Here is a 23,221-nt window from a genome sequence, read left to right on the forward strand (position 1 = left end):
CACGCGCCCTTACCGAGCAATCCTCTACAATTGATCCCGCTATCAATATTCCGGTCTCATATATATACTGGGGCTTTCTCTTGCCACTCGTGAGGGTCAGTCCTTAATCGCACGAACCACAGCCCTTCGGGGCGTGCATGTGGGTTTCCACTGCTCTCCGCAGTCGCGCCCGCAGCTCGCTCGCAGCAGTAGCAAGCGATGGCTCCTCCACCACGACGGAATCTCCTGCCAAAGGAGCGATTCGCATTCGCGTTCGGTAGCCTCAAGACTCAAAGCTATCATGATCCCATTGCGAGGGGTCCCGGGTCCCACACGTGCGTCTTCATCTTCGCTCAATTGGTGATCTCACCCTCAGAACCTCCGAGCTGACTGCGGTTGTTGCTTCTCTGCTACAGTATCCGCACGATAGCGTGGAATCCTACCGGGCAGCTCATTGCCACAGGCTCAGCTGATCGAACCCTCCGCATCTGGAACCCCGAGCGCCCGGCAGTCAAACACTCGACCGATCTGCGCGGCCATTCCGCGGGCATCGAGAAAGTGTTATTTAACCCGGTCAAAGACTCGGAGCTGGCGAGCTGCTCGACGGATGGTACCGTCAGGTTCTGGGATGTACGATCGAAGACGTGTGTAAGCCGTCTCGATGTCGGCGGAGAGGCATTCACATTGTCCTGGTCGGCTGATGGGAGGGTCCTAATGGTGGGAAGAAAGGTATGTTGAAAATAACCATGGGTTACATTTGGGACTTCAGAATTCATGAACGCGAAGCCGGAGCATGAGCCATGAGAAGCGACGTATCGAAAGGCGACTGACTATTTTCCGGATCCCAGGACGACACCCTGATCCCCATTTCGATAGAATCGCCCTCTTCACCATATATTCTGACAGACGGCGTCACCAACCTCCCCTCTACATCATCTCCGAATTCAAAAGAAGGAACGACAACCTACACCGCACTAGAATCCCATCCACAATCCGTACAGACTAACGCAACGACCTTCTCCCACCACATCCCCACGCCCACCTCTCCCGACTTGCATCTCTTCGCCACAACAGGCGAAGGCACCGTCAAGATCATGTCGTACCCGTCCTTCGATGTCCTCCACACCCTTCACGCACACACATCCGCATGTCTCTCCATAGCGCTCGCGCCTACAGGCCGGTACCTCGCCGTCGGTGGCAGCGACGCCCTGATCTCGCTCTGGGACACAACCGACTGGATCTGTCGACGCACAGTCTCGAGTAACAACGGAGGTGCCATCCGTGGCGTAAGCTGGAGCTTCGATGGGCGTTTCGTCTGCGGTGCCTGCGACGAGGTAGGCTGCGGCGGGAACGGCCTGGAGATCTTCCATGCTGAAACGGGAGAGAGCGTCTACACAGTTCCTACGGGCGGCAGCAGTACTTCTGGTATACCTACCGTTGCATGGCATCCCTCGCGTTACTGGCTTGCGTATTCTACAACGGCCGACGGGCCCGGAAGTGCGGGTGCCGGAGGACTAAAGATCGTTGGTGCCGCCGGTGGTAGCTTATGAGGCTTAGTATACGTGCCATGGAGCTTCTTCAGCCTTGCTTGCCGTGATGTAGTATGCACTAGGTTTGGAAGACTGGTTTGTCGGCGAAACTGAACCAGAAGATCGAATGGGGTATTTTTGCTCGTGGAGATGTGTTGCATTGAGGCTATTTCCAAGTATTGAGTCTGTATGCGCTGATAGAGCATTATACAAAAACACGATACTTCCTCCATAGATGTTACATTATGAAAAGACTCCAAAAAGTCGTATACACCCGGAACTCCAAACTTCAAGGCCAGTGATCCAAATCGTGACTTGGCCGTTACAATGACACCCGCTCAGCTTAAGGGTATCACATATATCCACCAGGTGAGCTTAAAATACTCAATTTATTTCCGAATCCTGCTTTTTTTAGAAAGCTTGCAGGTGCCTCGACAATGTTGGCCCCCGAAGGCCGCCTTCTCAGCTTAGCCTTGGTTTCGCCAGGCGTCCCAGTTATTGGAACTGAGGAGTTGTGCCCACTGAGTCTCACTGAGAGACCCCATTGTCGCGGGCGTTATATTGTTATTTTCCACGTTGGATGCTTGTGTAGCAGCAATATCCCATGATGGAGGAATGGAGAATGGAGGCTCTGGAACACTAGTATCGAGTGATGGTATAGCGTCGGTTGAAAAGATATTATCATTGTACGTAAAACCGTCAAATTGCCCAGCATTCGCGGTGTTTGATGGCATTTGCACCGAATCACTGTTACTGAGCACATTGCTGGGTGTTTGATTCGAGAAATTCAAGGGCGATTGCTGCGGTACCTTTGGCGATGATGTGCTACTAGCACCGACGTAAGATGTGTTTGAGGACGATTTCACTGCTGACGATGTTGATCCTTCCGATATCGGATTTCCAGTGTCATCGAAACCCGGTGAAAGATCCATATCTGTCCCTGAGCCTACCGTCTCAGGCCCGGAACTGAGATTATATGACGATTCAACGAAAGATTGCGAAACTCCAGCCATTGCTGTACCTTCCAAGTTCTGGCCTTGAGCTGGTGCTCGTCTTTGGCGATTTGGAAGTGAAGCAGAGGTCTGAAAACCAGACTGGCGGGATTCATGGCTAGATTGGCTCTCGTTGTGACATTGCCCTATAGACAATATGGATGTGCATTTTCCGTTCACAAAACCAGGCACCTAAAACAAGGTAACATTAGCGATTCCAATATGACATTGCCCATTAAAAAATGATGGGCGGCCTTACCCTGTCCTGCTGCGCCTCGTTCATTGGACGCCGTATATCACGGAACGCTGTTCCTTCGATATCAACGTCGAGCTGTACAAGGAACGACTCGGTCATAGGATTCTTGTTCTTCAAAGCATCAAGTGCTGAGAAGAAAAATTGCAAGGATGAACGAGCAGCCGAGTCGTCCGGCCGTGACTGCAGATACTGCACGAAGACTCGCGCGGCGACGTACACACAAAAGGACATGAAGGGATTCATCTATGGCAAATTAGCGCTGTAGCCGCTCAACAAAAAGGGGGAAGTACTAACAAGAGTCAAATCTGTATGACTGATCATTTTCATAATGCTTGAGATTTGGTCCGCGGCAACAATACACCTCCGCTTGCTCTCAGTGATAATCTGGTCAGGCATCTTGTTCTTCTCCGCTTTAAAAATGGCAGCTTGGTGTAGACAAATAGTCGACGTATGGATAGCCATATTGCAGAAGACGACATTCGGGTCGGCTATTCCAGCTGGAAGCCGCAGATGGCTGGGCATCGTCAACGCGAAATGGAGCAAAATATTGTCAAGACATCTGTGCCTTTTCCAATACTCGCCATTTAGATCGTGGTCGTTATCTTGCGGATCAGGACGATGGAGATGGGTAAGATTGCGGCCGAACATGCCTGCCAGCAATACAACACTTGCGAAAGGTGACAGAGTCGGGATTCCTTCCCCTCGCATCACGCTGCTGAGACGTATAGTACGCTCGGGCTTGCTCTTGATGAATGATGTTTCACTGGCGGGTAAATTTGTCATGACCTATCGCCAACGGTCAGCAATTGCCATCAATCAGGGTGTAGCATGTTAGGTGCCGTGGAAAACAGGGTACAAGACTGACGTCTCTTTCATCGATTATGACAGGCCATCCGGTTCCGGCACTAGCGTATCGATCAATGCAGAATGCCATCCAAAAGGTTCTTCGCCGCTCTTCTTTTTCCGTCCAGTCTCTAGGTGGTGGTAATGATTGCTTCACTTCGGGGCCCAATCCATCTAGCCTATTCAGGCCCATCATGAGCGCCAGTCGTGTAGCTTTGCCGCTACTGAGCCACGCTCGCGGGAAATACATCATTTTGAACTCGTATGTGCTGATCAGGATCCAAGTTTGGCAGTGTGTCAGAGAAACCATGCTCTCCCCGAAGCCTTTCATTTCATCCAATTCAGCGTATTTGCGGGCCCGCTGATAGAAAAGAGCATGCAAGTTTGAGTATTTTTCACTGACAGCGGCTGCATGGCACCAGGTACTATACTGTAGACACACAGGGGGTCGTATGTTGTAGGCTAAGTTCATGGCTGCTAGATGTCTCGGTCGATGTAACATGGGTATCGAAGGATGGATTTTGTCGAAATAGATTTGATTCCTGTCAACGCATGAGATACCAATTTGGAGAAAGGAAAAATATTATAGGCGTACAATTCATCGATAACATCCTGAGTTGGCAACGGTTCCTCGAGTCCCAGACCCAACATATGCCAATCAAAGTTACCCCCAGCATTGTGTCCTGATGGTAGGTATGCCTGAGACAAAGCTTGATGCTCACCCATGGGCTGCGGAGGTGACAGAGAGCTGCTTAGATCGGTTGCGAGTAAGGGAACATCCGGTAAGCTCGTCATCTCATTTTCATTCGACGCTGGAATATGGCTATGATTCTCTTGAGTCTGGGCTGCGCTCGGCTCTTGGGTCCTTAACAGATTTTCGACCTGGGCTTCACAAGGACTAGCATTAGCAATATACAAGGTGAGAAGTCTCCAGTTCGAGAGACAACGCCAGAAGCAAAAGGGTATCACGTACCCAGACGCGCTTCCAACTGCTTCACATAACCCCGCTTTGGACCACTCTTTTTGCGAACTTCATCGTAAGCACATTCATGACCTAATCGGGAGCAAGTTCCACAGCTGGGCCTCTTCCCGTCGCATCTCAGCTTCCGTCGCCGACATACAACACATGCGATGCGCTTGGTACGAGGCAGATGGACGTTATCTGCGTCGCCATGGCCCGTGGATGCTGATGATGTGGCATGGTTTGTCTGTGTAGGTCGTAACTGAGAGGAAGAAGAGCTAACGCCTAGGAAATTCTCGCCGAAGAGATCTGCCATGTCCTGGTAGTAGAGCGGAGGTTGGTAGAAAAGGTATGGCTGAAGGTAAGCCGCTGGCTCTCGGGACTATGCGACTCGAGAAAGGCGCAAGAATGGAGGTTTCACGACCTCAGTGACGAAGCACGAAAAGACATACCAATGCAGCATTGGAATACGTGAAAGTGAGTTGAAGAGAAAGAGATCAGGAGAGAAGTGTCATGCTCAGGTCGATGAACAGGCAGTAGAAATATTCGTAGACGTTGATCTTTTTAGGTTGGTGACGGGATGACAGCGCCACAATTGTTCCCCAAACTGGAACTGGTGGTCACCCCGCGTCCTCAAAAATGCCAACCTCAAAGCACTTGTAATGGTCTTTGCTATCTGCCTAAATGGAATACGAGGGCTATATCACATTGAGTATCTTTTTGGAGTCTAGATACGACAAGGTGTCTCTCGAGAGTGTTGGTCGCGTTATCAGTAGAAGCCACCGTCAGCCATCTGAATTGCGAAATCTAGGTTGGTCTACATCACGGCTTCAGGGCTGATTTGGTCTTGAATGCTTTCTGAATATGCTGGTGCAATAAGACAAGTAGGATCTCAAGAGGAGATCTTGTTTCCCAGTTGACCATGTGTATCTTGACCATATAGACGAGACAGCCATGGCAATCGTATGGAAATACAATCTATCAATCACAACAGCGAAGGGGTAGTCGCAAGAATTCTTGAAAGATATCTAAGACAGCATGCCAGGCGCCCAATTCAAGTCAAAATATGATACAGTGTGAGCGGAGGACCCATCATCCGCAGTTAGACATGAAAATACTCGAGGAATACAATGAGGATCTGAAGGAAGCAAGGGCATGTCACAATGCTAGATCAGTGACACACAGCCTTTGCAAACGTTTCCCCAATGAAACTATGGTTAAGCAGTCCCACAATGCGATAAAGGCAGGGGGGAAACGACAAAGAACACAGAGAGAGGGAAGCTCAGTTGTAGCCTCTGCGACGCTTGCCTTGGTTGCGGACTCTTGGGACCACCACAGCCTTGTTGATCTTCCACTTGGGGCGGGTTTTGTAGCCGGATTTGGCCTGGACAAGGGGTCAGTAAACAAATGACGATAAAAGCGTGGCGCCGTTGTTTCGTATGTACATACCGGTAGACCCCAAGGACTCTTTGGATCGACATTACCCTTCGACTTACCACGTCCACCACCGTGAGGGTGATCGGCAGCGTTCATGGCGAGACCACGGACAGTAGGACGGATATTCAACCAGCGTGAACGACCCGCCTTACCGAGCTGCCGATACTGGTGGTTAGGATTGCTGGCGACTCCAACCGTTGCGCAGCAGTCCTTGTGAATAAGTCGAACCTCACCACTTTGGAGGCGAATGGTGACGTGTTGAGCGATACGTTCTTGCTTCTGCTTCTCCCGTTGGGAGAGGGGCTTCTGCTCTTCCGTTCCATCCTCCTGGGTGTTGACCTCTTTGGCCCGGGATTGGGAATCGCTGCCTTTCGAGATGACAGTTGCGTAGGTGCCCGCACTCCGGCACAGCTGACCCCCCTTGCCTGGACGAAGTCCAACGTTGAATATCAAAGTACCTACGGGGATCATGTGCAAGGGCAAGCAATTTCCTCTCCAAGCGGTCCTGGCGGCGAGAACACCAGGATCAACGGTACCTCCCATACTCTTCCAAAGATCTTCCGGAATACCAGACATATAACTCTGAACAACGTCTCCAGCTCTCATACCTTCCGCAGCCAGGATGTAGCTCAGCTTCTGGGTGTCTTGGCTGCGCACAAGCGCGATATGGGCACTTCGCCCAGGGTCGTGTTCAATGCGTTCCACCAGATGTGGCCCCGGAGCAATCCGTGCAAAGTCGACAATTCGTATGCGGCGTTTGTGACCACCACCACGGTGCCGAACGGTGACCCTACCGGTGTTGTTTCGACCTCCCTTGCCTTGGCCCCGTTTGGGGAATGTCAACTTGTGCACCGGACGTCCCTTCCACAGATGGTCATTGACTGGCCTTCGCAAATGTCTGATACCGGGAGTCCGTGGCTTGTACGATCGAAGGAGAACACCAGCATCGTCACGGGTTGGTGGAGGCGCAAAGGCAATGCTTGGATCGAAAGTGGAGCTTGATGACTCTTCAACTGGGGGTTTCTCTTGTTCGTGGGAGACTGTTGCATAGCCTCTTGATGACACTGAAGACAGGCATCTGAAGGGTAGGCGAAGACCCGTCAGGGCAAATCGAGGTTGAAGCATAATGTTAAGTTGTATCTCGATTACTCGGAAATATTCCAGGCGCTGCCGGAGCTGCGAGATTCGGACTGTGCACGTCGAGGAGCAAGTAAGCAATCAATGGTAAAGCATACTCCCTCAATGCTGAAAGATACAATCAGAAACAGGACCCAGACACCCTCTCAACCGATGACAACACTCCTTCGCAAATGGGAGTGTCACCGTGATCCGCTTGTGGTCCCGAAAATGTCTTCGATTTTCCGGTGCGGATGTGGCTCGTGAAAAGTCACCTGATTTTGAGCACGGCCACAGAAAGTCAATTGTGGCACAGCAGGGTCAGATCACGGGACTGCGCGACACGGGAACACGTCCAACGGAAGATTCAGAGGTTCAGCTGGTTGCTGGGCAACAACGTATTGTTTGGGGTGGTCATGGAGCGCGCTACATCACGCTTGATGCCCGCGATGGCGTTCGTTCTGACTTCCTGCCTGGGTCAAACTTTCAGGCATCGATACATCGATACTTGTTTGATTGAGAGCCTCCACCACTGTAAATAATCGTCCTGTCAATGACGATATCGATACGGAGATTTCCGTACCTACCTTGCTTAAGGTAGGTAGGTTCCATTGCTTACCTTCAATACATCCTATATCAACGAGTAGAGAGCAGTCACTGTACAAATCTATTGGAATTAGTATGTAGGCCATTTGAGAAGAGTCATTGAATATGCCGCATAAGCTTGAGAACCTTTTAAGAAAAATCAGTGAGTCGAGCTGTAGCAGGTACCTGAGATTTCGATACCTCTGGTCCATACAATATTACCTTACCATCTGGGAGACGTCCTTTTATTACCGTCACCACCCCTTTCCGTCCATGAGCCAAAGTAGGCTCTTTCGCGGTGTCTCTTAAGGTGTCTTTCATTTTCCTTTTGTCTAACACCGTTCTCCAGTCCTAGATGATATTAATTGAGCCAAGTATTTCATATTTCATACTTCATACGGGGTTTGTCAAGATCAGCTCTTCTACGCTCTATCTACGCGGTACATCATACAACTGGGTGGTTGTGCTGTGGGGCAGCTTTGCCAGCTTAGTTTGTTTCCACGCTAAGCGTAGGGCCAAACATCGCCTTTGCCCTGTCAAGTTTACCAACCTTCTTTACACCACCCCAGCAGTACTGCTTCTTCGAGACAGCAAAGAGCACCTCAAAAGCACACGATCATCGATCTTCGCGTGTCGGCTCTAGCTATCGAGTCACCTTCTTGAAAATCTGCTTGCTGACGCGAATTTCTACATGATTTGCGCGCCCGAATAGGACGTGATTTGAGTCTTTAAAGGTTCTGTCAACAACATCATTGGACCCATATATGCGATTATTCTTGACAACTCTGCATCAAATTCCCTTCCTATAACTAGCTATTCTCCCTGCAATTTGCATTGCTGGTCATTGAACGTATTTCCACGCGTGGTACGTGCAATCTGCGCCTTAGCTCTCAGGTATTCTATCCCCACCGGGGTGATCTCCTGGAATGCTGACTGGACATCTTGTGCAGGTCGACAATAGCTACAGTATATCTCCTTTCTCTTCCCTTCGCTTTTCTACGTACTTCTCCTCCCTCTTCTCCTCTTCAGCATCATGCCTCCGGTAAGTTCTACCCGTTAGAAACACGCGTAATGTTTCTACCTGCTATCTTTGGAAACACCATTGTGCTCTTTGGTCTGATGATTGCAATTGTATTCTGATTGCTCTTGAAACAGGCCCGAAGTCTTCGTACACGAGGTACAATGAACGAGAATGACGAGAACGGGCCGTCGACGCGTCTGACACGAGCAAAGGCCGCTGCTCTGTCGGCAGGAGATGTTCCAACAACCACCGCGGCTGCTAAAAAACCCCTTCAGACCAAGAAGGCCGCCACGAATTCGACGACTACCGGAACACAAAGAAGACGCGCTGCCCTTGGGGATGTCAGCAACGTTGCAAAGACGGAAAATGGCGAGGCCAAGGAAGCGAAGAAATCAGCGTCTGGCAAGGTCGGCTTGACGTCGAAAGCTACCATGCAGACTGGTGGTGTTCAGAAGCTGAGCCGGACCAATTCATCACGTACGGCCTTGGGCGCCAAAGATAACAACGCGAAGAAGCCTGCGGTTGAAGCAAAGCGTCCTGGAAGTGGCTCTGGTATCGGCAGCACACAGATGAAGCGGACGTCCAGCCAGAAATCCGTACAGGAGAAAACCCTGCAGGCCGAGGAACCGCCGCGCAAGAAGGTCGAAGTCGAGAAGAAGATCACCGAGAAGAAGACAACCGTGGAGAAGGTATCCACAGTGAAGGAAGATGCCGTCATTGCCGCTGAGCCTGAGGTCGCCAAGAAGCCTGAGGACGTAGTCGACGACTTGGACACTGAAGATTTGGACGATCCTTTGATGGCCGCTGAATATGTGGTGGAGATCTTTGACTACCTGAGAGACCTGGAGTTGGAGACATTACCCAACCCTCACTACATTGAGCACCAACCCGACCTCGAGTGGAAGATGCGTGGCATTCTTGTCGACTGGCTGATTGAAGTTCACACACGCTTCCGTCTTCTTCCTGAGACGCTTTTCCTCGCTGTGAACCTCATCGACCGTTTCCTTTCTGCTGAAGTCGTCGCACTTGATCGCCTGCAATTGGTCGGAGTTGCCGCCATGTTCATTGCTTCCAAATATGAGGAAGTTCTTTCACCCCACGTGGCCAACTTCAGTCACGTCGCAGACGAAACATTTACAGACAAGGAGATTCTTGATGCCGAACGCCACATCCTAGCCACCCTCGAGTACAACATGAGCTATCCCAACCCCATGAACTTCCTCCGTCGTATTTCGAAGGCAGACAATTATGACATTCAGACCCGTACCCTCGGCAAGTACCTCATGGAAATTAGCCTTTTGGACCATCGCTTCATGTGCTACCCTCAAAGCCACGTCGCCGCAGCTGCTATGTATCTCGCTCGTTTGATCCTGGAACGTGGGCCTTGGGTAAGGACCTTCACACTTGCGAGGCGGAATCACTTCTTTGCAAAGCTAACTCAAACTAGGACGCGACCCTAGCACACTACGCTGGTTATACCGAGGAAGAGATCGACCCTGTTTTCCGATTGATGATCGACTACCTTCACCGTCCCGTATGTCACGAAGCGTTCTTCAAGAAATACGCAAGCAAAAAGTTCCTCAAGGGTAAGCTCTCTAGTATCATGCCGTCGGAATATAACAGCAGCTGATCAGTCTATTTAGCCTCCATCCTTACCCGGCAGTGGGCCAAGAAATACCATCACATGTACATTGATAGCGCACTCACGGAACCGTACAACTTCATCAAAGAGAGTGAATAGGCGCACATCGATTTGGTGCTAACATGCTGATCATGGCCTCGATATGCCACATATCTCCGTGTTAGAGCAACGGATTCAATTCAAGTTATATGTCGGCATTTGTTTGTTTGTGATGGTAAAAGGGCACCTCTTGCATACGGTTATGACGGCTTTCTGTTTTTTTCACTATGCGTACGTTGGCATTATCCACTTCTCTCAGGGGTGTCTGGCGCATCGTCTGTTCAAGTTCTTTAAGCTCTTTTTGGTTTCAGCACTGTCTTCGGGGTTGTTTCGCACAAACTTTGATTGATACCTTCTACACATTCTTCTTCTTTGCCCGCCTATGCGTATCACAACGGTCGAAAGCTTCAGGGTCGGAAATGTATTCCCATTTGACTTCATTTTTGGTTCGATCACCTTACTGGCGTTCCATATGCGCCGAACATTCTTCGTATGCAGCTACCTTCACGAATCAATGACGCTCCACATGCTGCTGTGGTCTGAAGCCGAGGATTCGCGGTGTCAAAATCCTGTTGCACGTTCCATTCGTGACAGGCTGCTGTTTGGGCCAGAATCTAGGGTGGGGGGATGCACTACTTTGACATTCGCTTCTTCCAATTACGCCCGTATCTATTCTCTTTTTCCCCGTCTCATTTTGCTCTTCTTTGACTTCGGTGAGATAGACGCCTCCAGCAATAATGAAGCGCAGCTATCAGTCGTTCAAAATTGAAGTAGAATTTGCATTCAAACAATTCTGCAGAGCTTTGCCTTGGTTAAGTTCCTAAAATTCTCAAGTAATTCTCACAATTGGAGGTCCAAAGAGTGGGAGAGCGATGCCACAAGTCAGTCCGGAATAGTAGGTATGAAGGATTTAAGCCGAGGTCCCGAGTGAGGAGTATAACTCTCATCCCGACCACTTTGAATTCATCAGGCCAGAGGCACAACTCCTCCAGAGCGATTGAACAGTTGAAGTCATAGGCTTCCTGGTACTTTAGTCGAGAGTATATAGCTTTTATGCTGTAGAGATACCCTGTCTTTGAGGCCAATCATCCCCTCAATGCGCCCTGGCAGATGGGCCTCTGCTTCAGACTACCAAGCGCTCGCTACCATCCTTGTCCCTTTATTGTTGTTCTCATCAACAAGGACCCAATCTAGCCTCCATTGAGACAGAATAACAAGATGACTGTACCGCCATCATCAGCGTCATGCCCCTTCTGCCGCATCGCAGCAGCATATCCTCCCATCCCACCACCGATATTCCATCCTAGGCAGAAACAGGATGGCGCATACGAAACAACTATCATTCCCACAGATACGACGCAAGAAACACATGCGCACCTCGTGCTTTCGACTCCACATGTCCTGGCCTTTTTGGATACCATGCCGTTGACAAGGGGACATGTTCTTGTCGTTACGAGAGATCACTACGAGAAGTTGAAAGACATGGGTGTTGAAGTCAGCAGACAGGTCAGTGTACCCTCTAACCCTTCCTCTCAGGTTATAAGAGCAGATTCTAAAGGATGCGGCCGCGCAGATTGGCCAGTGGCTCCCTATCATCTCTCGGGTCGTGATGAGAACTGTCTTTGGCACGGAGCCAGAATCAGATTGGAGTTGGAATGTGGTGCAGAATAATGGTACGTTATCTGTCCATTTCGCTGATTACTACTCTCGCTCAAGCATCGAACAGGCATCAGGGCTGCACAGCAGGTCCCCCATGTGCATTTCCATGTCATTCCCAGGCCGCCGTTGGATCCTGCGCCTACCGCAGCCAAAATGAGTTTCGTCATGTTTGGTCGGGGGCAGAGGGATGAACTGGATGATGAGGAGGGAGAGACATTAGCCAAGGCGTTGAGAGAAGAGATGGCGAAGGAAGTTCGCCGAGTGGAAGAGAGTGAAGGCGTTGATTTGAATGTGGCAGCTACGGATGTGCGTTATCGGAGGACAAAGGGGAAGCTGTGAGGTAGAAGCCTTGTGCTACTGTTCTTTATATCTGTGTTGATGTATGATACCTACGTCGCGTCCTATCGTGTAATGCTTTCAAACAGGGATTCAAGTTGGCTCCTATATGAGGGGCGTACCATAATGCGTTAAGTGACGATGATTGTGATCTGCCTTCGTATTTCTAAGCAAATTTTTTGTCTCATCCGGATACGTCGCTTTCTGTACCGGATTTAGACTTGGAGTTAGGGTTCTTCATGAAATACTGAACCTCTGTTAGTCATATACTCTCTGCAGATGTAGGACTGGAGAAAATGACTGACCTTTCTCCTGAAGGCATTAAGCTCATCGGCATACATACCCTCTGCATCAGCTTTCCTGCGTCCCACGGAGACATCTGAGGTCTCTCCTTCCGGGAGTCTGCGGTAAGTGATGAGGCGTCGGGACCCTGAAATGCCAAATCAGACATGGTGCTATTGCAGTGCGTTCTTTCCATGAACTTACAGTTGTTGAACGGCTGTACAGAGACGCACACAACCTCCAAGTTCGGATGCATCGGGATGGCCAATTCCCCTTCCTCGTCGCTGGATGTTGGCATCCACATAGCCAACCGTCCATTTGTGACTAAGCTCCGCGAGGCAAAGTTGAGGATGTCATTCTGCATGGCCTCAAATCCATAAGGTCTCTTGGGTGCGATGTAGTCAGGCAGCCTAAATATGCATCAGAAAACCATGGATCAACACGTCCTTGATGCAAACTTACAGGTGAGCTGGGACTCCGTCGATCAAGACCTCTTCCTTCCCGCGCCCATCGCGAGTCCCCAAAACTCGAAGGCCTTCACGGACACCATAAGGAGGATCACAAACGATGCCATCTAGGAACTGATTGGAACGGAGTGGCGTATTTGTCAGATCGGAAGTGAAGACGTCCAAGAATTTGCTCTGGGTGCCGTATTGTTGGAAGTTCGAGAGCACTCCCATCGGTTTACCCTTTCCCATCTCTTTGCCGCGAAAGCTACGTCCGTCGATGTCCGAGCCGAGAGTCAGGGCGCCAAAGTGCGCAGCAGCAACGCAGAAGCTTCCTGTTCCCACAAATGGATCAAAGAACAGCCTCCCGGGCGCTGCATGAGCCATATTAGCAGTGACTAGGCTCAACTCAGCGTCCATCGATGTGGTGCTGATATATCGACGCTTCTTAAGGTCGTACTTGTTGACAACCTCCCGGCTACTATTGGCAACCCAACGTCCGAAATAGATCTTCTGCGGAGTCTGAAATTCAGCTGGCCGTGTTGGACCTGGTGAGGCCGTCGTCTTTGAGGTTGCAACGTCCGAGATGTACTCCTCTAGCACCCAGAAATCCTCACCTGGGTTCTTCATCCGAATAGGACCCTGGAAGTCAAGATAGGCAAATGACTGGATGATGTCTCGTTTCGCTTCATTACTTCGCTTTCCAGCGAAGCTCTCGATGGTAAAACGGAATGATACCTCCTTGTAGTCGTTCCAGCGATGCTGGGTCCGCCTGCGGACGTCGCTATGAACGTCTTCATAGTTAGTACCTTGGCCCCAAAGCTCGAAGATATCTTTTGCTAGAATGCTACGAGCAATAAGTCCGCGTGCAGCTTCCTCGTCTGTCAACTTGACGATGCAATATGGTGACTGTACTTTAGGTCAGCCCTGCATATAATGCATAATTCTGTCGAATGACGGAGGCGCGGGGAACCAAAAAAAAATCAACCTGAAGCCCCTCCGAGATCATTACAATCCGAGATGGAAGGTAAATCACCGTTCAGGAAAAAAGTGAAAAGAACACATACGAATTCATTATAAGAAACAATCTCAAGATCGATCCCAGCCAGAGCTGCCAGTGCTTGGATCTCCGGCCGTCGAAAACTTTCGTGCACTTGAGCGAAGCGGATCAAGTATTCCATCGTGATGCCACCAGGCCAAGATGCGGCCTTTGCTTCTGGATAGATGTATGGACAATCAATTGCTCCTAGACTTGTATGAATAAGAAAGGATAAATTCAGTCTAGCCTTGGCTGTACGGTGCGTCAAATGGCGGTTGTATCGAGTGCGATGACTTTTCCATCGATTCTTCTTACTTGTGCCGCGAAACTGAGTCTGCTACTATCGGACAAACCCACAATGTAAGGAATGGGCAAAAAATGAGGACAATACGTTACAATCACTCATCTCTGTGCCAATCTCATCCGGATCACCCAGAAAGCAACTCCAATGCCCTTAAGAAATCTATTCTTGGTGAGACTTTCGCTTGTCGCTAGCTCCAGCTCTTATTTGCTTGTAAAACGATGAAATATATGACAAACATATCCCTAACTGAAGCTGACCTTCAGTATAACCTCTGACAAATGATACTACAAGATGCGAATATTAGATAAAACCAACAGACCTGCGCCATCCCTAAACTGATAGACAGTAGCGAAGAAAAAGAAAAAGAAACCGTGACAAGACTCCGCCGCTATGCGCCAACAACCTTAAATACATGTCGTGAATCATATCCTTCCACAGGAGTGATCTCAACCTTCTCATCTGGGGGTATCATGTCATGTTTCAGGTCCCATCCGGCCCGGCGAGACAGCTCGGAGACTACCACATCGCAATCACCCAAGAGGTCAATATCGAAGCACGTATGTGTCACAGGCTAGACAATGGGTCAGTTCCAAGGCGACAGATGCCTATGGGAATGAAGAGTAACATACAGTACGAGAAATGTAGATCTGGGGAACATTGCGTGGGAGAACACCCGGCACTTCAGCCACAGGTGCTACTTTCAACGATGTACCAATCACGATGACCAAGTCCACTTTATCGCGGTCATGATGAAGCAGACGACGGCCGAACTCGTCGGGCAAGTCCTCGCCAAAGAATGTAATGTCAGGCTAGAGAACAATTAGCTGACAGTTGTCATTAGGACCTCACTGATAGTAGACGCTGACCTTCATGACGCCGGGAGTGGGAATCTCGTAATCTTCCTCCTCCGAACTGTCCTCACCGTCCTTCTTCCTGCTCTTCTGCGTTCCGTTGGACAAGCGTTTGCGCTTGAGCCCCTGCGGCTTCAGAGAATCGTCTTCGAGCCTCTCTTTGCAAGCTATGCATTCGGGCACAATGCCTTTTTTGATGTCGTCGAAAATCTCTTCGCCTTTCACTTTGTGATGACACTTGACGCAGGTAGCTGTCGCAAAAGAGCCATGACATTGCAGAATTTTCTCCGGCAGAATACCTGCGTTTGCCTCGATGTTGTCGATGTTTTGAGTATAATTGGTCAAAAGTTTCCCTTGATCCTGAAGGAGCCGGATGAAGGCATGAGTGGGCGAAAATTTCTTCTCCGTGGGCAATATATCCTTCGCGATTGAGAAGAAAATGCTTGGATCCTCACGGAACACATGGATATCAAATACCTCCTGAGGGTCACTTAGCCCCAGGTGTTCTAACTGCGAATAGAGTCCGGTATCTTTGGAGCGAAAATCGGGGATTCCAAGACTCGTGGAGATCTTGCGAAAATCGTCAGTACCAAGTTAACCAAACAAGCACCTTAATCTGAAAACCTACACCTGCGCCGGTCAACACAATGATATTCTTGGATTCCTTGAGCAACTGGACTGCATCGTCGATTGTATTGTATTGAGGAAGTTTCGGCCGCCTCGAGAATTCGCGAGAAATTGCAATCGCAAGAAGAGGATGATATGCTTCGTCAGGGGCCCCTTCCAGGAAAGCTGGAGGCATAATTCCAAATGCAGTACATAACTTCTTCGCGGTGACTGTATCACGAGCGATCGTTTCCTCAACGAATGCGGCCTTTCCGATTTCATGCAGTCGTTCGCGATAAGCTATGGCTTCTTCCAGAGTGCAAGCACCCGGTACTGGTCAAATTCATGGTTAGTTGAAAGACGCAACTGAAGGGAGTGGCATGTATAAGCCAGGCGCATAAAGAAGTGCTTACCGCCATCACGAAGTTGCTCATCCTTCAGTACTTGAATCGCATCTTCGTACAAGGACTGAGTTTCCCATTCCTCTCCGGAGCCATCGCTATCAGTCTCGTACTCAGAATGGGACGCCTCGCCCACCACAGCAGCCGTATCTTCGGTCTTGATGGTCGCTTCCGTCTCCACGCCAGCCATATCAACGGCTTCCACTTCGACCACCGGATCCTTCAACGACGCGCTCTCCCCACCGGGCACTGATATTACGTCCATCCTGAATAAAGATTGGACACTTCCAGCTGCCTCTATGAAGAACCTTCACCCACATTGACCTTTTTGCCACTCAAAAAGTCGATTGCTGGGATAAATTTGGTTCTGCGTATCTCTGGGTAAAGCGGTCGGAGCTGACTTAATCCGATTCCGACTCCGACATCGAGTGACAAAGAAATAGAGGATCTTTGATATAGAAAGCAGTTAAGGCAGATGTCTACTGGTCCAAGGCTGGTCCACAACAGTTCTGAGTGGTCGCCGAATAAGTACTGCAATTTGCTGTGCAAAAGCCCCATTGAAGGAGACAAACCCAGTGAGGCAATCTGTGCATTAGAGTAATGGAATCATTTCTATTGGTATCGTGACAGATATTCATCAAACATATATGACTTGTAACTTTTTATCAATCCGCCATCTCGTGGTCTTCATCCGACTCACCCTCAAAATCATCTTCCCAATCTCCTCCCTCCCCTTCGTCATCCTCTGCGTTGCTGTCATCTTCCATATCCTCACCTATTTCTTTGTTCATCTCTTGGACCAGCTCAACAGCATGCTCCTTGAGTCTTTCATCTTCATACTGGACCAGGTCGTAGAGGGTCAAACTCTGTTTCAACCACTCGCGACTGGCGACAAGGGAAGCTAGTCGTTGTGACTCGGGCGATGCTTCTGCCTCTGCGTCCTTGGGTGCCTGTCGCTTCTCCGCGAGAAGATAAAGACACCAACCACCCAGATACCATGCTTCCACGCTCTGGTCATCTTCCAGAATCAAACGTTCCAAGACTTCGAGGGCTTCCAATTCCATTGCAACCTCCATGAGTAGACGCGCGAGACTGACTCGAGTTGCAAACTCCGGAACCTTTGGATCTTCAGGGGGCAAGTCTTTCCATAGCTCAAGACTTCGAGAGAGTGCGGCTCGGGCATCATCTTGTCGCAATTGGGATATCCTGATGGATGCTAGTGTCTGGAGGACTTCAGGCGCTTGAGGATCAACCAAGAGAGCTTCCGTTATGAGCGATTCGCACTGGTTTTCGGCATCTTCTTCCCAACTGGAGGCTGTCAGATCGTTCCAACGTGAATACGTTTCGGTACAATGCTACTCACGAAAGATCTGTCATATAGATTTCAGCTACTCCGCAGAGTGCGTTTGCCATCTTCTTCTTCTTTTCTCCCAACTCAGCAGCAGTCTGAGGGTCCTGCTTTTCCTCCAACTGCTGGATGATTGTTCTTAGAGCTGAAACACCTTTCTCAAACCACTGAACACTATCCCTCCCTCCCGCTTCGCTCAATTGAGCCAGCCATAAAAACTTCTCAGCACCACCCCCTTCGGATTCGGGTATTGTGCCATTCGGGTCGAGCTCCACCGCACGTAAAAAGCATTCTCTCGCAGCATTGATATCACCGAGTTCTACATAGATCTCGCCAATAGTGTTCAGAGCTGATAGTTGACCGGGAGAATTGGCGGGCGCAGAACTGAAAGCCTGCTGAGCCGTTGCAAGCGCTGCATCTGGTTGTCCCGTTTGAAGTAAGATGATCGCTTGCTCAAGGAGTTTCGCAGGATCCTCGCTCATTTTCTGTTTTGATACTGAGCCGCCAGCTCGGAGAACGGACTTTTCGCGCGATTTCGAAGCCTTCTTCTTGTGAGGTCTAGATTTGCCCATGATATCTTTTTTGGGCTGGTATGTCTTGAACGTATTGTAGAATTCTCGACTCGAAAATAAAAGGTCAATTTCGAATTATATAGATTATTATAACAAGTATCCAATCACTTGGGGTCTGTCGAGTTTGTATTTCAGATAGGCGGAGGAGCATTGAAATTATTCCCTTTTTTGGATGAAATAATTTTAGTTGTTTCTTATCTGTTTGCCTGGTTTGCATGCGGGACTGTAAGATCGCATATCCTGTACACTCCAAGCTTGAGAATAGCTGTCAAATGAGTATACTTTGAGTCTGCTGGGGTCAAGCCTCGTGTACTAATTTGAACATTTAAGTGTTATTGTTGTTTGCGCTACTGCTCTTACTGTGCATCTGCTTGCGAAAACCTACTCGCAGTACCCCACCAACCACTGGCACATTTGAAGCAGAATGGGCCGCGAAGATCAGGTCGAGGAGCGCGAGGTGCTCGACTCCATTTTCCCCGATGAGATTACAGGTTGGGCTTCAGCTGTCTTGATTCGCAGTTATAACCTTGTATGCCCTCAGCCGCTGATGGTGAAATGATAATCAGATATTTCCGACACCGCATACCGGATATCGATTAATTTAGACACGCCCGAAAATGACGTCCGAGATGAGGAAGAAACCGAGCAGCCAGTCCTGATTCTTCAGGTATCATACCCATCAGATTATCCCGACGTTGCCCCGGACCTTGACATCTCGGCCCCTCCGAATGCGCCCAAGCACCCTCTGCTAGACGTTCAGGAAGATCGTGATCGGCTCCTTGAAGCCTTACAGCCGACTATCGAGGAAAACTTGGGAATGGCAATGGTCTTCACTCTGGTGAGCACTTTGAAAGAAAGTGCCGAGTTACTCATGGCTGAACGGGCGAACGCTGCCCAAGCTGTGAAAGAAATGGAAGCTGCGAAGGCAGAAGAGGAGGAGAATCGGAAATTTCAGGGCACAGCGGTGACTCCTGAAACATTTTTAGAGTGGCGAGAGAGGTTCAGAAAAGAATTGGAGGAAAAGGAGCAGAGGGAGCGGGAGGAGAAAGAGGCGGACGAAAAGAGGGTGAAGAAGACAACGGCCAAAGAAGAGAAGAAGCTTACTGGCAAGCAATTATGGGAGAGAGGGTTGGCTGGGAAAGCAGACTATGATGAGGACGATGAGGATGCTATTCCGGCCGCTGTTGAGAAGATGAAAATTGTTGCATAAAGAAGTGCTTTGGCACGATCTTAACAGAAAGCAAAATCTAATCTTTGGTGGTGCTGGTATATCCTGGATTGATCTTGCTCCAGCATTCACCTGTACATATCTGATCTAACATTTAAGTACGCTTGCTGCGAGTGGCGCTGGACACTTTGAAGAATCACACATTTGTGATAACCCCACTGATGACCCTGCAGATGGTTGAGAATTGAAGTATTCCACTTATAGACACCGTGATATTCGAATAATTCATACCATGTCATAATTGGGCTAATCTGGCCTGGCCCCAGGACGAAAAGGACGAAAGGGACCTAGGTATGATTGCACCTGGGGTACATTGACCAATCAAACCATCCCAATTAGATACTTGCTCATACAGCAAGATGCAACGAAGAGTACCAGAGCTGGTCGTCCCTTGTCTCTCTAAGGATTGACCACCTGATTTCATATTCAGCGCACTTAGAGCGACGCGTTGAACGTCCGCATCGAGGACCATGGGGGGCAATGGTCGGCCCAAGTTTACCACTCAGCATCATAAACATTTCGATGCTGTTGGATTCTCGCACGAGCGAGCTGCTCCGGCGACAAACTGTCAGTTGAGTCCACTGCAGCCGAACAAAACGCCAATCTCTCGTGCGGTAGGGTGAGGTTGTGGAGCTTCGCAGAGATGCACACTCCACTATATTATGATGGCTTGCGTAGAAGGGAAGACTGCTTTTCTGATTCAACCCTTCATCTTTGGGTCGACCTTTGTGTTTCTTCTTCCGCGGCCAATTTGCGTTCCGCAAGGACGACTTGCCACATCGCCTCCGCAAGCTCCTTATTCTTCAAATCTGACTCCTTCAGATTCGTGTTTACCTCGTCCAATGCTTTCTTGATTTCTCCAGCCCATGTCTCTGTCTCTGTCTGATCAAGAGTCAACTGATCCCAATCATCCTCGTCCTTGGCGAATAGTATTTCTACACCGAGTCTTTCCCGGCGCTCTATCCGGCGCCAGCGCTTATCGAGTTTCGTCCGAATAACTCCGCTCAGATTCTTGGGCTGGGGCTTCTTGATGCGCAAAAAAGGGATTCCACGCGCGCTGACGAGCACAGGGATACGACGTTTTCCATTCACGACGGATCGGGGCCGGGAAAGGATGGGAGTCGCGTCCGGATGCCTTCGGGCAGTTATTTCTTGAAAGCGCCTCGATTCTTCCTTCTTGAGTTCTCTCTTGGATAAAGGCTTTGGTTGAACCGTGCTAGCTAATATTTTCTTGAACTCAGCGGTCTGTTTTCTGATCGATTGGCTTTCCAGGACTAGCGTCGCAATACGGTGACGGTCATGTTCATTGCCCTGAGACGCTGAATGCAGTAGGTCGAGAGCCTGGCAAGTTGAACCGATAATGCATTAGTGTTAATGTGACAGAAGACGACATTGAGTTCGTACCTCATATCCAGCTTTCAGGGCATTGACAGTTTGTGACGGGCTTTGAAGGTTCTTGTACTTATGGAACTTTTGCTGGATTAGCGACTTGGATGACTGGAGCTCAGGTACTGCATCTGGCAATCTGCTGCACTGGCGGAGGAGTGCTCGGTACAGTGCCAGACCTAGAGACGACTGGTTAGCTCATCTGCCCAATATGCCTCGTAATCATAATCAATCTTCTAATAAGGTACTCACAAGCATATCGATGTGCCCCTGAGTATTTTGGGACGATGAGTCGATGCATAGCTTGATCTATTTGGCACTCAATGATTTGTTTTCTTTCAATCTCCAGAACATGTGATTAAGGATATGAACAAGAAAATGATGTCGATAAAATCACGTGACAAGAGCTGAGCTATATAGGTATGCTTTAGACATTCGGACATCTTTCAGATAAATATATTTGGAAAATCTTTTCATCTATCAGCGCACTTTTCACCTGGTTATCAAGCCATCTTGTATAGGAGACGTTGTTATGCTCTCCATCGCATTCTTCGGTCTGATATCTGACCTTCGGAAGCATGTCTGGTCCCATGTCTAGGTCTATAGTACAGGTTGGACGCAAACAACCGCTGGCTGAAAATCTAAATATGATGCCACATTAATCCCCTAGTGACTGTCACCTGGTTAGGGTTAGATAATGAACTCTGGCACGTTTTGCATTTTGATTGCTTGAAAAAATGGGCTTCTAACGAAACCACGCCAATACCTGCTGATATGCATAGACTGTACACGCTCTAGAACTCAATGTAGTGAGAGAGACCTAACGTAAGAACCGACCTGTTACTCCAATTATCATTTTCTGATCCATGCACAAGGCGATAGACTCAGAAGTTTGTGCCTTCTGGAGGCTGGGGAAGCTTCTTGTGTTGTGGTAGGGCCATGTATCTGAGTGACTGAAGGTTAGCCTACCCTTGGAATGTAAATAAGAGCTCAAACACTCGCCTTCTGATCTCAAGTAGGATCGTCTCCATGGTATATTCGCGTTTCCACTGGGCCAGACAGGGGAGTTTGGCGGGATCGACCTAAGCGTGTATTAGGAGATATCATTCTCGATTCGAAAAGCAGGGGGCGAAGATTCTTACTTTTCCCGTTTTCTGGTCGACGCATGGGATGTTGACGCGAGAAATGAACTGGATGGTTGGGGGGTTATCAGGATAGTCAGGACCGCAATGGATCTGGACACTGTATATCCGATTCTCATGGACGCTCTGGTTTTGTTAGGTCAGCTGGCTTGTAGGTTTGACAATCCGACACAGATCGAGAACGAACATGGGGTGGACCAAGAATGGTGCCGTTCCAATTGCTCATCATCATATCCTCGCCATCCGCAAGACCATAGGAGCACGCCTCTAAATTGGAAAGCATCATGATATCAGCGGGGTGATGCGTCATGACCGACTGGTCGCATGCTCACCTGCTCCCAAGCCCTTTTCTCCCTTCTCAAGCTCCTCAAGAAGCCTGAAGTTTCTGGGAATCTTTGCGGCCATTTCAATGACAGTTGTTGAAGATGGGACAACAAAATATGTATCCCGAGAAAACGTTGTTGGAGAGAGAGAGAGATTATACTACCTTATCACGGCGGGAGGAAGAGGGGCACTCTGAACTACTTATTTTGGTTAGTCTGTGTGCCTGAGGTACTTGTCACAGCCTGCCTTGATTTCTAGAAGAGTCATCTCACGTGATGATAACGAAAGCCACCGGTATCACGTGGGGCCGGCATCTCCACTGCTGTCTTGGCATTCCCCTGGAGAAGCCACCTGTGGATAGATAGAGCTTAAGTTGATCGACACGATTGTATTGTTTTTGCTAAGTGGCTGCAACATAATTATCTTTTTCTCATCTATTCCTTGACAGACTCATGGCTGTTATTTGGGAAGCAAAGTGCTGAGCTCTGTTATTTTCTTATTCTATTGACAATCCACTAAATGCTCCATGAACGAACATCAGCCAACGCCTGATCGCCAGTAAGGAGAAGTCAAGGAGAAATTCCTCGGACTGGTAGCACTGGGCATGGTGCGATTGTATACACTGATTGGAAATGTCCTCACAGTTCTTGCAAACAGAACTCTTGAATCTGATTCAGGAGTCCAAACGGAAGAATTCTGACTTGCGAAATGTTTGCTTCCCATCCATTAGAGGAGGTTCCATGAAACTCAAGCTTACTGACGGCTTAGGCTGCTGAGGAGTCACTGAGTGATTTGAAGGCATTGCCTTCAACTTCCGAGGCTCAGATATCTGCCGGTGGGTTTCAAGCAATGCCATATGTTGCTTCTTTTCTTCGCTGCTTGGGAAGATTACTGAGT

General features: G+C 49.1%; 9 protein-coding genes across 9 annotated transcripts; 4 read left to right on the plus strand and 5 right to left on the minus strand.

The window, feature by feature from the left end:
• Positions 1 to 198: 198 nt before the first annotated feature.
• On the plus strand, positions 199 to 1,529 carry CDV56_109659 (WD repeat-containing protein; the record flags this gene model as incomplete). Its single annotated transcript, XM_026763278.1, has 3 exons — positions 199 to 314; positions 396 to 708; positions 828 to 1,529. 3 exons carry the CDS (start codon positions 199 to 201, stop codon positions 1,527 to 1,529), a joined length of 1,131 nt encoding a protein of 376 aa, XP_026619079.1.
• A 446-nt stretch (positions 1,530 to 1,975) lies between these two features.
• On the minus strand, positions 1,976 to 4,876 carry CDV56_109660 (putative C6 transcription factor Prf; the record flags this gene model as incomplete). The annotated part of the gene is made up of 7 exons (XM_026763279.1): positions 1,976 to 2,692; positions 2,760 to 2,999; positions 3,051 to 3,542; positions 3,622 to 3,960; positions 4,161 to 4,486; positions 4,573 to 4,653; positions 4,726 to 4,876. 7 exons carry the CDS (start codon positions 4,874 to 4,876, stop codon positions 1,976 to 1,978), a joined length of 2,346 nt encoding a protein of 781 aa, XP_026619080.1.
• Positions 4,877 to 5,842: 966 nt separating this feature from the next.
• Positions 5,843 to 7,122, minus strand: CDV56_109661 (mitochondrial 54S ribosomal protein uL2m; the record flags this gene model as incomplete). The annotated part of the gene is made up of 2 exons (XM_026763280.1): positions 5,843 to 5,944; positions 6,010 to 7,122. The coding sequence occupies 2 exons, from the start codon at positions 7,120 to 7,122 to the stop codon at positions 5,843 to 5,845; spliced, it is 1,215 nt and encodes a 404-aa protein (XP_026619081.1).
• Positions 7,123 to 8,731: 1,609 nt separating this feature from the next.
• Positions 8,732 to 10,460, plus strand: CDV56_109662 (B-type cyclin nimE; the record flags this gene model as incomplete). Its single annotated transcript, XM_026763281.1, has 4 exons — positions 8,732 to 8,740; positions 8,854 to 10,107; positions 10,167 to 10,305; positions 10,363 to 10,460. The coding sequence occupies 4 exons, from the start codon at positions 8,732 to 8,734 to the stop codon at positions 10,458 to 10,460; spliced, it is 1,500 nt and encodes a 499-aa protein (XP_026619082.1).
• A 1,158-nt stretch (positions 10,461 to 11,618) lies between these two features.
• Positions 11,619 to 12,398, plus strand: CDV56_109663 (uncharacterized protein; the record flags this gene model as incomplete). The annotated part of the gene is made up of 3 exons (XM_026763282.1): positions 11,619 to 11,906; positions 11,959 to 12,073; positions 12,127 to 12,398. The coding sequence occupies 3 exons, from the start codon at positions 11,619 to 11,621 to the stop codon at positions 12,396 to 12,398; spliced, it is 675 nt and encodes a 224-aa protein (XP_026619083.1).
• Positions 12,399 to 12,579: 181 nt separating this feature from the next.
• CDV56_109664 (uncharacterized protein) lies at positions 12,580 to 16,589 on the minus strand (the record flags this gene model as incomplete). The annotated part of the gene is made up of 9 exons (XM_026763283.1): positions 12,580 to 12,642; positions 12,701 to 12,825; positions 12,882 to 13,087; positions 13,140 to 14,032; positions 14,879 to 15,037; positions 15,096 to 15,275; positions 15,333 to 15,887; positions 15,946 to 16,256; positions 16,337 to 16,589. 9 exons carry the CDS (start codon positions 16,587 to 16,589, stop codon positions 12,580 to 12,582), a joined length of 2,745 nt encoding a protein of 914 aa, XP_026619084.1.
• A 400-nt stretch (positions 16,590 to 16,989) lies between these two features.
• Positions 16,990 to 18,244, minus strand: CDV56_109665 (ACL4 family protein; the record flags this gene model as incomplete). The annotated part of the gene is made up of 2 exons (XM_026763284.1): positions 16,990 to 17,632; positions 17,688 to 18,244. The coding sequence occupies 2 exons, from the start codon at positions 18,242 to 18,244 to the stop codon at positions 16,990 to 16,992; spliced, it is 1,200 nt and encodes a 399-aa protein (XP_026619085.1).
• A 424-nt stretch (positions 18,245 to 18,668) lies between these two features.
• Positions 18,669 to 19,454, plus strand: CDV56_109666 (RWD domain-containing protein; the record flags this gene model as incomplete). The annotated part of the gene is made up of 2 exons (XM_026763285.1): positions 18,669 to 18,735; positions 18,811 to 19,454. The coding sequence occupies 2 exons, from the start codon at positions 18,669 to 18,671 to the stop codon at positions 19,452 to 19,454; spliced, it is 711 nt and encodes a 236-aa protein (XP_026619086.1).
• Positions 19,455 to 20,180: 726 nt separating this feature from the next.
• On the minus strand, positions 20,181 to 22,405 carry CDV56_109667 (uncharacterized protein; the record flags this gene model as incomplete). The annotated part of the gene is made up of 7 exons (XM_026763286.1): positions 20,181 to 20,813; positions 20,877 to 21,037; positions 21,348 to 21,421; positions 21,828 to 21,940; positions 22,001 to 22,126; positions 22,188 to 22,267; positions 22,333 to 22,405. 7 exons carry the CDS (start codon positions 22,403 to 22,405, stop codon positions 20,181 to 20,183), a joined length of 1,260 nt encoding a protein of 419 aa, XP_026619087.1.
• Positions 22,406 to 23,221: the final 816 nt, after the last annotated feature.

Source organism: Aspergillus thermomutatus, assembly GCF_002237265.1.
Source record: "Aspergillus thermomutatus strain HMR AF 39 chromosome Unknown NODE_1, whole genome shotgun sequence".
Classification (NCBI taxonomy): Eukaryota; Fungi; Ascomycota; class Eurotiomycetes; order Eurotiales; family Aspergillaceae; genus Aspergillus; species Aspergillus thermomutatus.